Below are 14,946 nucleotides of genomic sequence, written 5' to 3'. Positions count from 1 at the left end.
CATGCATTATACTCTACAGTATTCAAGGTGTACCTTTTAAGCTAAGGGTTAAAATAATAAATTTGTAGTACCCCAATTGGCAAATTACTGATCTTTTGAAATAGATGCTTTTTTTTTTTAAACAACAGCAGTTAGTAACAATAAGACACTAAGCTATTTTAAGTCAGTTCTGATTTTTTTTTTTCCTTTTTCTTTTTTTAAGACAAGGTTTCTCTGCATAACCCTGGCTGTTCTTGTACTAGCTCTAGAGATCAGGCTAGCCTCGAATTCAGAGATCTGCTTGCCTCTGCCCCCTCCTCCTAGGATCAATTAAAGGTATGTGCCACCACTGCCCAGCTAATATTCACTGTTCTAAACCAGAAACACTCAAAAGAAACACCAAATCTTCCAATTTTTGAGTCCACAGAGGCTAGACAATACAATAAACACACCCTAATTTTGTAAATGAGCAAACTGAAAGTCCCAGGCATTATAACTAACACAACTAGCACTAGTTAAAAATGACTGGGGGGGCTGGAGAGATGGCTTAGTTAAGAGCATCTCTTGCAGAGGGCCTATGTTCACTTCCCAGCCTCCACTGATGGCTCACAACTGCCTGTAACTCCCGTCCCAGAGGACTCAGCACCCTCTACTGGCCTCTCTGGGCACTGTACGAATGTAATGCATAGACATACATGAAGGCAAAACACCCATACATATAAAACAAACAAATAAAAATAAGCTCTATTAAAAAATAGAAAAAGAACAGACCCTGGGCCATTAATTGGGATTCTGATGAACAGTTCTGCTATTCTTTCACATTATACACTGTATTGCTGGGAAGCTTCATGCATTTCAGGGCTTCCATCAGTGTCTGCTGACATGTGCTGATTCAATCTTATTTTGAGTGACCACAGTATTCACAATAGAAGCCAAGAATATTGTCACCCCTATGCTAATACTGCTCTAGTTGGGGCCCCACAGTACATGGAATTTTATTCTCAAGGAGTCAGTACACTGGCACAGATATGGTTAGAACACTAAAGCATTTTATCTAAAAAGACTTTCCTGATAATTTATTCCACAAAGAGGAAAACAGCAGTAAATCCGTTATTGTCCATACTCTATGTGGTCTCAGAAGAATGCCCGCCCCCAAACCCATAGGGCATTTCTGTGTAGCCCTGGCTGTCCTGGAACTCACTCTGTAGACCAGGCTGGGCTCCAACTCACAGACATCCACCTGCCTCTGCCTCCTGAGTGCTGGCGATAAAGGCATGCTCCACCACCACCTGATTTGACTCAGCTGAGTTTGTTAATTTAGGGGGAAATGTTCTTTAAAGTCATATATATATAAGCATTTGAGTATTAGTGGTGCCAAGCCAAAGAAAATGTGCTGCAATTTTTCACTATTTGGATAAAAGATTAGTCCTATTCTTTTATGAAATCAAAGATAACATCAACTTTCTTGAGTTCTTCTAGTATACATAAGCATGCTTGACAAGACTCAAAAAATAAGTGGTAAAATTTACATTTTAATCAGTTGCAATGATAAATGTAAGGAAATAAGAAAATGTATTGAAAGAAAAGACAGAAACTATGTTTACATATGAAAATTGGGGCAGAAATCAGTAAACAGAACAAAAAAAATTGAAACAGAAATTGTCTATCTTTTAGTTCTTTGTTCTTCTATTAGGATTCAGATATAAAGCCCAGGAATAAAAAGTTAGCAAACCACACTTTTAAGATTACAACTTTGATGCTGGGTGGTGGTGGCGCACACCTTTAATCCCAGCACTGGGGAGGCAGAGGAAAGCGGATCTCTGAGTGCCAGGCCAGCCTGGCCTACAAAGCGAGTTCCAGGACAGGTTCCAAAGCAACACAGAGAAACCCTGTCTCAACAAACAAACAAAAATTACAACTTTGAGCAAGGTGTGGTGGCACATGCCTTTAATCCCAGCACTCTGGAGGCAGAGGCAGGTGGATCTCTGTCAGTTCGAGGCCAGCCTGGTCTACAGAATGAGTTTCAGGATAGCCAAGGCTACACAGTAAAACTCTGTCTTGAAAAAAACAAAAAACAAAACAAAACAAAAAAAATTATAGCTTTGTTAAAAACAGTTCAAATTTTCACCAGATCTATGAAGAGGCCAATATAATTACCAACATATCTCTGATTCTGGTTGCTGAACATTTTCTTAAAGGAAACTTTCTATTACACTTATAGGCACAACAAAAATATTTGTCATTTAAGGTAAGAATTTGTGAGGATTTCCCTTTTATTCTTCAAACAGAATGAGACATAATTAAATCAAGCTATAAGTTACTAGGATAATGCAGAAAATAAAGGAAAGAACGGGCTTTCAACACACTGACTTATTATGCTGACACCCAGTTGTCAATGTCAGAAACTATGGAAGGACAGGCTGTCCTCTTCTGCACCTGTGCTGGCTACATGCGGTCTGGTTTACTTTCATCTTAACCAACTGTTGTGTGATATTTTGTGTTCTGACAAATAAAGCTTGCCTGAAGGACAGAGGGCAGAGCTAGCCACTAATTAACCATAGAGGCCAGGACGTGTTGGCACACACCTTTAATCCCAGCACTTGGAGGAGGAAGCAAGAATCAGGAGTTCAAGGCCCACCCTGGGCTAAATGAGACTGAACCAGTATAAAAGAACCTGGGTCCTCTTCAAGAGCAGCAAGTGCTCTTGATCTCTAAGCCATCTCTCCAAAACTCAATTTACTTTTTATAAAATTATTGAGTCATCACAGGTAGGAATGTTGCTAAGCAGCAAATGCCTGCCTAGCACAGGCAAAGCCCTGAGTTCCATTACCAGCACCACGGGAGAAAAAAACATAATTAAAAACAAACCAGTTGTTATAATTTTGGAAGGTTAAAAAAATATATATATAAGAAGTCAATTATTTTTCAGGCCCAGAAATCACAGAAAAATGCTTTCTTTGCTATTGTTTTTGTTTTAATTTTTGACACAAAAGATGCTATGTAACTCAAGTGTACCATAACCCTGTGGTGCTCCTCCTTAGCCTATGGAGTGCTGAGATTAGCGGCATATGTCACTGGTCCCGACTAGAATATCATTTGTATTGGAAAATAACTGTGTATGTGATGTTAAATGAGCAATATTATGATCAATGTTCCCAAGGATGAACAATTTTTTGTTTGTTTTTCGAGATAGGGTTTCCCTGTGTAGCACTGGCTGTCCTGGAACTCACTCTGTAGACCAGGCTGGCCTTGAACTCACAGAGATCTGCCTGCCTCTGCCTCCTGAGTTCTGGGATTAAACGTGTGTGCCACCACACCCGGCTTCAGAATGAACAGTTTTAAAAACGTTTAAAAAAGTTATAATTTATTATTGTAAGATGTGTGCATATGTGTAAAGAGAGGGAGAGGTTATATGATGTGTCACAACACACGTGTGGAAGCCAAAGACAACTCTGTGGAGCTGGTTCTTTCCCCATCTACCTTTATGTAAGATATGGGCCTCAGGTTCAGACTGCCAAGCTTGTGCAGTAAGCACCTTTACCTAGAGCCATCCTGCCAGCTAGGAACAACTCTTGATGTCTTTTGAATTGAGGTTATATACTGCTTATATTTTTGAAAAGGGTTATATTATTCTTTCAGGAAAACCTGACATTAAAAGGAGTCACATATGAAACAGAACAAACTGCAGCTTAGTTAGCAGTCAGATGATGTTCAAAATTCTATAGAAAAGAAGATATGCTGTACACACAATGTAAGGACTAGTCCACACACAAGAGGGAAGAGCCTGCATACTAAGAACAAGAAAACTTCCATGAAAGACTGGCTGTAGAGTTGGGTAATTATGACTCTTCTTATAACGGAAGTTGGTGACTGCAGCAGCACAAGAAGCAACAAGAGTACTTTTACTGGAAGGCCAGGCCAAAAGTAGCTCTCAAGAGTAAGCCGACAGTACTGAAGACTCCTCTGTGCAGGGAGAGCTGAAATGCCTCTGCACATAATCTCTATCTCCATCAATGACAAATAGCTCAAAATGCTCCATAAAAATCAGTATTAAACTCTAAATTCAATTCTCCAAATTATGTAACACAAGGTTTTAGCTAAACACTTTACTAAATATTTGTAACAAGAAACAACCAGGGTGGAAACAGAAGTGAGTTAATTAGAATCAATTAAGACAGCTTTCTATATGTCTGTGGAATTGCATGTATGAGTGCATATGTGTGTGCACTAGAGTTCGTCATTGGGTATGGTTCCTCAAGAGCTATCAACCTTGTTTTTGTGAAACAGGTCTCTCACGAGCTCTAAATACACCAATTAGGCCAGGCTGGCTGGGTATCAAGTCCCAGAAATCCACCTGTTTCGACCTTGTCAGTTCTGTATTACAAGTATTACACAGTGCCCGTGGTTACACAGGTCATGGAGACTAAACTCAGGTGCTCAAGTGTGCAAAGTAAACACTCTCTCTGCTAAGTTACTACTTAGCTCTTAAAACAGTATTTAAAAATGAGATTGGGGTTCAATTCAGTAAGTTCTTGAAGAAAATGGCAAAAAGGAAACAAGATTGAGTTTTAATATTTTTTTAATGTTTAGTATTAGATTCTATTTGTTTCTTTTCACTAAATAATTATCAAACTGGAGATGAGACAGAAATACATGCAAGAACACAGTTTATCAAACAGGCACCTTTGAAATTAAAGTGTCATCCTTTAGCTAAAATTCAAAATGATTAAATTTAGCAGGCTTTGTTCTTTGATTCTGGTAAGTTGTATGGAGGCCACCTTGCATAATGTCTCTCTACCATTTCTATCTGGGTAATTAATAGGATGCAAAGAGGGCTTCTAATACCACAGCAGCAAGGATCCAATAGCTACTCACAAGACTCTTGGCCATGCAGAACCTTCCTATTATGCTCTCATCCCTTTATCATACAAATCTGTGTAGATGTCTGGAGAAATGTAAGGTTTTCCCACTCCTTTATATGTGACTGGCTTACACACTCACACGCACATATCTGAGATCTTCAAAGACTGAGCATGATAATATCTTAATGTAAAGACTGAAGTATATTAGAAAACAGTAATGTCCATAACTGAAAATTCTGGGATCAGAACTTGACTCACCTGTCTGCTGTGCAGGCTGTGGCAGTGGTTGGTTTAGATGTGAACTGTAATGGACAGAAGGGACAGGGCGGTACTGAGGCTGGCTGGAGTGATAGTGGCCTGGAGCACAGTAACAGGCTGGCATCTACAATCATAAGCATTGAGGACAAAAATTAGTTTTACTTGGAAAAGTAATTTTTCCATGAGGCACATCAGAATGCAATGAGCAGTAATTATAGTACCAACCCACTGCAAATCAATTGAATTTTTAAAATTAAACTGTACTTAAATAAATTTAAAACTATAAAGTTCAGCTCTAAGATATCTTTAAAAGGATAGCCTCCTCTGGGCATGGTAGCAAACACCTTTAATTCTAGCACTCGGGAGGCAGAGGGAGGCATACCTCTGTGAGTTCAAGGCCAGCTTGGTCTGTATAGTGACTTCCAGGCCAGCCAGGGCTATGTAGAGAGACCCTGTCTTGAATAGCCAAACCAACTAAGAAACAAAACACAACTAAGAAACAAAACAACTTCCCCAAACCAAACAAAACAGAACAAAGGACATTTACCAATGTGCCCACTAATCACATTTAGATGTTACTTTTATTTGTTTCATATTTCTCTTTTATAAAACGACGTTTGCTTTGCTGAAAAACTACTGAAAACTATCATTTTCCTTGGCTGCCTACCAGACCTTGAAGATAAGACCTCACTGCTAAGGACACAATCTACTTTAGGCACAGTGCTTGGAGAAATTGAGTTGGAACTCATCTGGAAGCCTCCTTCCTGGGGACTAGCTCTCATAGTATTCAAAGGTGCTATGCAAGCTGCCAATGGAGGAAAGTAATCCATAGCCCTAGCCACCTGTAAACCCTACAATGACAGCCTGAAAAAATATCCCCAATGGTGCAACAGCAGGACTTTTATCTTGGGGTTACCAGCAGATATCTAATTAGACTTAATGCCCACTCAGTAGGAGGGAGTTCATGCTTGGCACAGTAAACCTAGCCAACTACCTGTATCTGGAGAAGTTGAAAGACCCTAGGAAGAACCCATGATTGACATTTTCTTAAAGTAATTATCATTTCTAGCTGACTCCATTTACCCTTATACTCACAGATAAACGTAGCTCTTAAGCCCTCATCAAAGAAGACTCTTTGCAACAGAGACCATCATGGAGATCCACAACTGGTTAAAGTGTAGAGAGTAAGTGTCTGTGGGGCATCTGACAGAGGACTGATTTCCAAAGTGTAGAAAGAACTCAAGAAACTAGACATCAAAATACTCAACAATCCAATTAAAAAAAATGGGCTAAAGAGCTAAACAGAGAATTCTCAAAAGAAGAATCTCAAATGGCTGAAAGACATTTAAGGAAATGCTCAACATCCTTAGTCATCAGGGAAATGCAAATCAAAATGACTCTGAGATACCACCTTACACCTGTCAGAATGGCTATGATCAAAAACACTGATGACAGTCTATGTTGGAGAGGATGTGGAGCAAAGGGAACACTCCTCCACTGCTGGTGGGAATGCAAACTTATACAACCACTGTGGAAATCAGTATGGCGGTTTCTCAGAAAATTGGGAACAGATCTAACTCAAGACCCAGCCATACCACTCTAGGGCATATACCCAAGGAATGCTCAATCATACCACAAAGATACATGTTCAACTATGTTCACAGCAGCACTATTGGTAATAGCCAGAACCTAGAAACAACCTAGACGCCCCTCAACTGAAGAATGGATTAAGAAAATGTGGTACATCTACACAATGGAGTACTACTCAGCAGAGAAAAATGACAGCATGAAATTTGTAGGCAAATGAATGGAACTAGAAAATGTTATCCTGAGTGAGGTAACCCAGACTCAGAAGGACAAACATGGTATGTATCACTCATAAGTGGATACTAGATATAAAGCAAAGGACAATCAGACTGCAAACCACAGATCCAGTGAGGCTACCTACCAGGGGAGACCCTAGGACGACTGTAGCTTATAATAAGTTTTGGTTTTGCCCAATCACTGGGCAAGCTTTAGTGAAACATTTCACTATTAGGATAAGAATTTGTAGTATCAAGCTGATGAAAGAAAATGGTGGCTGTACTTTCAGGAGGGGGGGCTAAAATCTCTTTAGATTATGGATTAGCCTATAGAAAAATGTGTGCTGCAAATCAAACAGTGAAGGGGAAGAAGAATAGGAATCTCACTTACACAACTTAAGTAAAACATAGCTCTCTGAACAGATGAAGATAGGTTTCTTCTGTATCCCAGAACCTAATCAATATTTATATGTATAATTCAGCTATTATTTGGCTTAAAAGGGCTTACTGGGAAATGTTATCATTTTTACTATTTTCTACAGAGAAAATATTTTACTGTTTAAAATAACCCTGGACTTTTGATTTATAACCTAATTTTATGTTCAAGCTATCTGTGTATTATTTCTCCTGAAGTTGTACATAAAATGTTTTTACATTAAAAAAAGGACAAATACTATAGAATTGTATTACTATAGAATATACAAATTTATAGAGACAGAAAGATTAGAAGTTATCTCAAGACAGAGAAGAAAGGAATATAAAGTAATGATTTCCTAAGTACAGACTCTCTGTTTTGTGTGATGGAAAGGTCCCACAGATGGATAGTAGTATCAGGACATAATATCATGAATGTAATAAATCAATACAATTAATGTAATTAATGAATATCATAAATATAGTTATTGAATGAATACTGTGAATGTAATCAACAAATACCACAAATGTAATAATATCATGAGTGTAATTAATGAATATCATGAATGTAATTAAAAAATAAATAAATACTAAATTAAAAAAAGTATCTGTGCGGTGCCCACCCCCAATTGAAACATTTTATCCCATACATCTTAGGTTTAAGGAAAATTGAAAAGGGTCTGAGTGGAAAGATTGTACGAACCAGAGGACTAGGACACCTCCTAGATAGTATGCTCAGATATCATTACACACTTCTTTTTCTTCACTGTTTTGAGATAGGGTCTCACAATATAGCTGTGGTTGGTCGGGAACTCTGTACATAGAGCAGGCTGGCTTTGAATTCACAGAGATCCATCTGCCTCTGCCTCCTGAGTACTGGCATTAAAGCAATGTGCCATTATACCTATTATAAATTTCTTTTAAACTAACCTTACCTAGTTTAGCTGCAGTTAAAAAAAAAAAAGTCATTGGAAACTTGTATGGAGAAGTCATCTGTCACACACACAATTCTAAGCAGCTATAAAACCAAAAGCCTCACTGTAATAACTCAATAAAAAAGGCTATAGGAAGGCTGGTGTAGCTTAATGGTACAGTGTTTCCCAAGTAAGTGTAAAATCATTGGTTGGATTAAAAATGGCTGTTTAAGGAAAGGCAAACTCAAAACAAATTAACCTGCAAAAACAAAAAAACGGACCCAGCAAAACAACAAAAAACCAATAAATATACTATGAAAATGAGTATCCATGGGAAGGTGTTGTGTGATTCTTTCTCCCTGGGGAGATGTAAACAAATGCCTATTCACCCCAGACAGACAGACACTCCAGAAGGCACCCACAGACCAAAAAAATGAGTTCACCCACATCTAGCTTAGTGAACCCAAGAAGCTTGCTGGATGACTAAATGTGATCTGCACCACTGAAAACCCCACTGCAGCATGGGGGACAACTTATGAAAACCATTATTACTGGCACTGCCTGAACAACCACAGGCCTCCTTGGGGAGGCTCCTCCCTCAGCACGTGGTAGTGTAACATCAGGGAGGCCCTTGTAAGTCTTCGCAGTTTTAGAAGCTTGACAAGTTTTCTGAGTGTATGAGCCTCCTTCCTCCCACCACAAGGGAAAGTTTCAATTCAGAGGAAATCGCTAAATAACAGAGGAGGGAGGGAGGGAGGGAATCCACAGGGTGTAAGATCAATATCCTCAAATTTCTTTATTGTGAACAACAACAACAACAACAAAAAAGTGAAATTTAAAAACAATCCCATTTATAAAAACAGCTAAAGACATTAAATGCGTCAAGTATACTTAATAAACTGTGTAATATCTATCTAATGAAAAGGGCAAAACAGCTAGGCATAGTGGTGGTGCACACTTTCATTCCCAGCACTCGGGAAGCACAGGCAGGCAGATCTCTGAGTTCAAGGCCAGCCTGGTCTACAGAGCAAGTTCCAGGACAGCCAGGGCTACACAGCAAAACCCTGTCTCGAATCCACTCCCCCGCCCCAAAGAGAACTGCAAAACATACTCAGAAATATTAAGACAGAAGTAAATGACGAGATTTTTCTTTCTGAACTGAAAAGTTGTCACGATGATGTTATTTCTATTCAACCTGGTCTGGTCTTGCAATGCTGTGATACAGACTTTCTAGTTCTTTTACACTGTACTGGCTAGTTTTATGTCAACTTGACAGAGGCTGGAGTCATCTGAAAAGAGGGAACCTCAATTGAGAAAATACCTCTATAACATCCAGATGTAGGGCATTTTCTTAATTAGTAATTGATAGGAAAAGGGCCCAGCACACTGTGGGTGGTGCCCAGGGCAAGGCGTCTTGGCTTCTGTAAGAAAGCAGGCTGAGCAGGCTGTGATGAACAAGCCAGTTAACAGCACCCCTCCATGACCTCGGCATCAGCTCTTGCCTCCAGGTTCTTGTCTTGTTTTGAACTCCTGCTCTGACTTCTTTCAATGATGGATTATGATGTGGAAGTGTAAGCCAAATAAAATAGACCCTTTCCTCCCCAACATGCTTTTGGTTATGATGTTTTATCACTGCAATAGTAACTTTAACACATACACTCACAATGTTTTCATAAGATAATTAAGGAAAACAAAGCACACTTCTCAGAGCCAGAGGAAAATTCAAAGGACAAATACTTTAAGCTAGCTAACTGGATTGTAGCTACCACCTGTCATGTGGCTGCTCTCCAAGGGTTTGACAATCTACAGAGGTAACTAAGGGCTTTGCTTATACTATCTCACAAACTGTTCCCAAGTTAGCGGTTCCTGTGTGAGAGAGAACATGGAAAAGCAACACACCTGTGGTGAGGGCTGAGGAAGATACCCCTGCTGCTGGAGCACAGGCTGGCTGACAGGATGTCCAGAGGCAGAGAAACTGGCAGTGGGGACTGACTGCCCAGGTGGTAGGGAAGGAGGAGGGGGAGGTGGTGGAGGTGGTGGAGGAGGATGTGGGGGTGCTGTCGTCACAATGTAACCAGACTGTTGTGGAGACTGAAGAACCACCGTGGACTGGAACATGGTGGCATGAGGGTCGGAACCATCAGCTGATGGCTGGCGGGCAAGACTCATGTGGCTGAACTGAGAGCCAAGGTTATCCTGTTGAAAAGAAGTTGGCCGTCAGTTTCATTCATGGGCCAAACTTACCAATGAATTTATATATACACATATATTATTTTATTTGAGTATCCCATGTAGCCTAGACTAGTCTCAAACTCATGTAGCTGAAGATGACTTGAATTTCTGGTCGTCCTTGTCTCCACTTCGTGGGTGCTGGGATTACAGGTGTGAACCACAATGTCCAATTTGTGCTGTGTTTATGACAGAACTCAAGCCTGTTCAAGTGAGGCAAGTATTCTACCAAATTAAGCTGGATCCTCCAGGCCCTATACTTTATATATTTATTTAAACAAGCTATAGCAGTGTATGTATGAACATCAGATGTATGTAAAACAGGTACGATATAAGAGAACAGGTTCAAGAAAATGAGAACTCCAATGTAGGAGAGAAGGTATGTTATAATGCTATCATTACATATTATTTAGAAAATATACCTAATGGAAATCATAGCATGAAGAAAATATTAGGATGCATTTTTAAGTTTATAAAAACATAACATATATATATATATATATATGTATATATATATATATATATGAATGAATTTTCAATGCTGACTTGGGTTCAGAAGTAACATTGAACACTCTTATATAATCCACATTTTCTGAAGGAAAGTTACTTTTAAATAACTCTTCTCTTCCTAGAAAGCAGGGTTCAGGTTCTATGCCTTTTTGTATCTCCAACCATCAAAATCCAATTAGTCATTCCTTTTCTTTAATAACTTCTGTTCTGAGTGTTTCTTAGTCTGTCACTTAATTAAACTGTAGAAGACTATAAATCAAAGCGTCCTGTTTCTAGATCATTGGTAAGCAACTAGTGGTATCCAGCCAAGGCAGGGCTATGATTTAATGGGCTGTATAACATATAGTTACTAACTTGACAGTGTAAGTATTAGCTCTCATCGGTCACTCAAATGACAGTACAGTTAAAATGGAATACCTGCTCACAGGAAGCAACAGACTAACAGCACATGAAAATGTTTTTTAAACATGAAAATAGTTCTAAATTACAAAGTAATATGGCTAAATATTCTTATAAGAGGTATTACATGTACATACCACTGTCAAGAGTCATTAAAAAAAATCCTATTTCTCTTTCCTGTAGGCTAAAAAGTTATTTCAAAAAAATCATTCAGAGATGAAATCTGGCAAATAAGGTTGCCCAGTTCAAAAGGAAAGCACCCTCAACAGAGCAGCTTCCAAAAAGCATTGAGAACGGTTTTTCAGCTACAGTTTATAATTTGATTTGACAGTTTCAACATGGGATAATTAATGGTACCAACATAGACTATCCCTAATAAAAGCAAGCAAGCTGTCAGAAGTTCACTTTAAAGGAAGCATTTTTTTTTTTTATAGGTAGAAGCTACTTCATGTATGGAGCTATGCAAAAAGATATAATGTTTCAGGGTCACATAGCTAATTCCTGGTAGTATGAGCCTGAGATATTACAGACACTGACAGTTATAATTCAGGATATATTCTGGATTAAGGGTATTATTTTAGAGTCAGAAATTGTCAAGTATCTTTGATAATAAAATCAGATAAAGTCCTCTGTAAAACAGGCTACAATTCATCTAAAGTAACTGGTTCTGACCAACTGTACCTAACCGGCACTGGGCAAAGAATACAAAATATGAACTCAAAAGGAAAGCTGCCTGTCCTGACTAGGTCTCTGTCAACACAACACAAATTACAGTCATGTGGGAAGAGGGACACTCAATTATGAAAATGCCTTGATAAGACTGACCTACAGTATAAACTAGTAAGATTTTAAAAGTTATGAATATATTGAAAAAAAAAAAAAAAACAGTCGGGCGGTGGTGGCGCATGTCTTTAATCCCCAGCACTCAGGAGGCAGAGGCAGGCAGATCTCTGTGAGTTGGAGGCCACCTGGTCTACACAGTGAGTTCCAGGACAGCCAGGACTGTCTCACAGAGAAACCCTATCCCAAAAAACCAAACAAAAACAAAAACCAAAAAACAAAAACAAAAACAAAAAAAACCTGCCTGACCTGCAGGCAAGTTTGTGTTGCTTGTTCTTAAATAGTGACTGATGTTGGAAGGTCCAGCCCATTGTGGGTGGTACCAGCACTGGGCGGCTGGTCTTGGGTTGTAGAAACCAGGCTGAGCAAGCTATGAGGAGCAAGCCAGTGAGCAGCAACCCTCCATGGCCTCTGCTTCGGTTCCGGGCCTACAGGTTCCTGCCTTGAGGTCATGCCCTGACTTCCAACAGAAATAGTGTGACCCCTGAGAGTTGCTTAGTCATGATGTTTTAATCAGAGCAACAGAAACCCTATGACACTGCCATTCCAAGACTAGATAGATTCAAAACTGACTTCAATGAGAAAAGTAACTAAAATATCTAAGAATATTTAGTTCTAAACATTTGTACTAAAAATTACCCTTTAGAAAAATCAGGAATATCAAGTTTTAAACAGTTACTATGATAAGATGATATAATCACTGTCTTATCAAAAGGAATAAATTATCAATAGGGATTAGAAAACACTCTTGTTACCTATATACCAGGCTGTAATAAACACGAAAAGAGCATACCACACTGACCACAGTCTGAAGCATTCATACACACTGCCCATAGTAACGATGAGGTGAAAAGAGATACAGTACCACGGAGTACTGCTGGGTGGGTGAGACTGGCAGGAGCGGGGATGGGTAGGGGGCTGGAGAGCACTGAACAGGCTGAGAAGAGGACTGCAGAGGACCAACAGGCTAGGAATAACAGGGGGCAAACAGTTAAAGTCAGAAGAAAATGTTACAAGAACTGCATAGCATGGAAATGTACACTTCAGGGCAACAGCTTTAACATTTATAAAGTCATTAAAAAATATAAGAGAATCAACAAGAAAAATAGCATCAAATAAAGAACTCTACACAGCAAGAACATACCTAGGCTCAAGTTGTTGTCATAATGAGGAACATAATTTTTATGTCACAAAATTTTTTTTTTTTGCAGATTAACAGAAACAGATAATTAGCCATTTAAAATTTTATTACAAGAGAAACAAAACTTCTGACTCTTATTTCCTGATTTTTATGAAGGGGCTGTGCTATGTTTATGTTGTTCTATACTACTAAATTACAAATAAAAACCTTGTAACGTTATATGGTATCTGTACCAACTTTTCTATTTGATAAAACATGTTTTAAATTCTCAGAGACAATGTTCCTAAAATTTAACCATTTTGTGAGTAGAAACTGTTAAGTATAACACCTCAGGGATTAGAAAGCTGTCTCGGTGGTTAAGAACACATGCTCTTGCAGAGGACCCAGTGCAGTCCCCAGAGCCTCCACGGTGGCTCACAACCATCTGTTACTTTAAGGCTAGGGGATCTGATGCCCTCTTCTGACCTCCACAGGTGTCACACGCTCACATGGTATATATACATATCAACAGGCAATTTAAATACTCATATACATAAGATAAATAAATCTTAATAACCACACCAGGACCAAGCATATCTACATACACACAAACACATCTTTTGTGTAGGAAAAATAAAACCTTTCCTTTGATGCTAAATGTTAAATGTATTTTTATTATAAGAATTCATGGTGGGAGCTGAGAAATTAGATACTAGAATCTTTAGCCAAATACAGGAAAATATTGCATTCCAAAGGTGTTCCAACTAGGTGATCATCAACTGTAATCTATTTTATAGATGAAAAATCAAACTAAGATAAAGTGATTTTTTTTTTTTACTATGCCAGATAAGCAAGTAGATAAAGAACTCAGGTAATTCTTATTTGATAAAAACCTATTCAGTTAAAACTGTATATTCACAAATGAATCCTGCTTTGGATAATGTTCCCCAAAAGAATAATCCTTTTAAAAAGTGATTATTATTACTTTTAATGTTTTATTTCTTTATTTTATGTGCATTCATGGTGTTTTGTCTGCATGTATGTCTCTGTGAGGATCTTGGATCTCCTGGAACTGGAGTTATAGTCAGTTATGTGAACTGCCACGTGGGTGCTGATAACTGAACCCAGGTCCTCTGGAAGAGCAGTCAGTGCTCTTAACCGCTGAACCATCGCTCCAACCAGAAAAGAATAATTTTTTTTTTTTTTTTGGTGTTTCAAGACACGGTTTCTCTGTGTAGTTTTGGTGCCTTTGGATCTTGCTCTATAGCCCAGGCTGGCCTCAAACTCACAGAGACCAACCTGCCTCTGCCTCCCACATGCTGGGATTAAAGTTGTGCATCACCACTGCCCGGCTGGAATTCAGCTCTTTAATGCCTCTGTTCCAAACCACCTTCACCTAGGGTGTTCTCATAACAACATGGGACAAAGTTATGTCTACACTTGATCTTAGCCACAGATCTGAGGATTGAAAGGCAGACAATGATCTATAACCACAAAGAAATCCTTGAAATTTGTAAATCTGTACTAACCTTATTTCCATCAAATTAAGCAAAAGTGGAAGTCAGTTCTATAAAGCTCCTGGTGCAATACATAGTAGTGTAAAGACAACAAAAGCAAAT

General features: G+C 38.8%; 1 protein-coding gene across 14 annotated transcripts in view; it reads right to left on the bottom strand.

The window, feature by feature from the left end:
• Window positions 1–14,946, bottom strand: part of R3hdm1 (R3H domain containing 1) — an 88,529-nt gene that overhangs the window by 35,145 nt on the left and 38,438 nt on the right. For 8 of the 14 annotated variants that reach the window (XM_042258050.2, XM_076547273.1, XM_076547274.1 and 5 more), the window contains 3 exons: window positions 13,073–13,174; window positions 10,129–10,425; window positions 5,100–5,223 (listed from right to left, as the gene is read on the bottom strand). In XM_042258050.2, coding sequence (XP_042113984.1) covers window positions 5,100–5,223; window positions 10,129–10,425; window positions 13,073–13,174 — 523 coding nt within the window. The remainder of the gene's footprint in view (window positions 1–5,099; window positions 5,224–10,128; window positions 10,426–13,072; window positions 13,175–14,946) is intronic. The other 6 variants (XM_006996286.4, XM_076547277.1, XM_076547279.1 and 3 more) reach the window with 1 other exon arrangement.

This window comes from Peromyscus maniculatus, chromosome 11, assembly GCF_049852395.1.
Source record: "Peromyscus maniculatus bairdii isolate BWxNUB_F1_BW_parent chromosome 11, HU_Pman_BW_mat_3.1, whole genome shotgun sequence".
Lineage (NCBI taxonomy): Eukaryota > Metazoa > Chordata > Mammalia > Rodentia > Cricetidae > Peromyscus > Peromyscus maniculatus.
The sequence above is the reverse complement of the archived record's forward strand: the minus strand, read 5'-3'. Positions and strand labels throughout refer to the sequence as shown.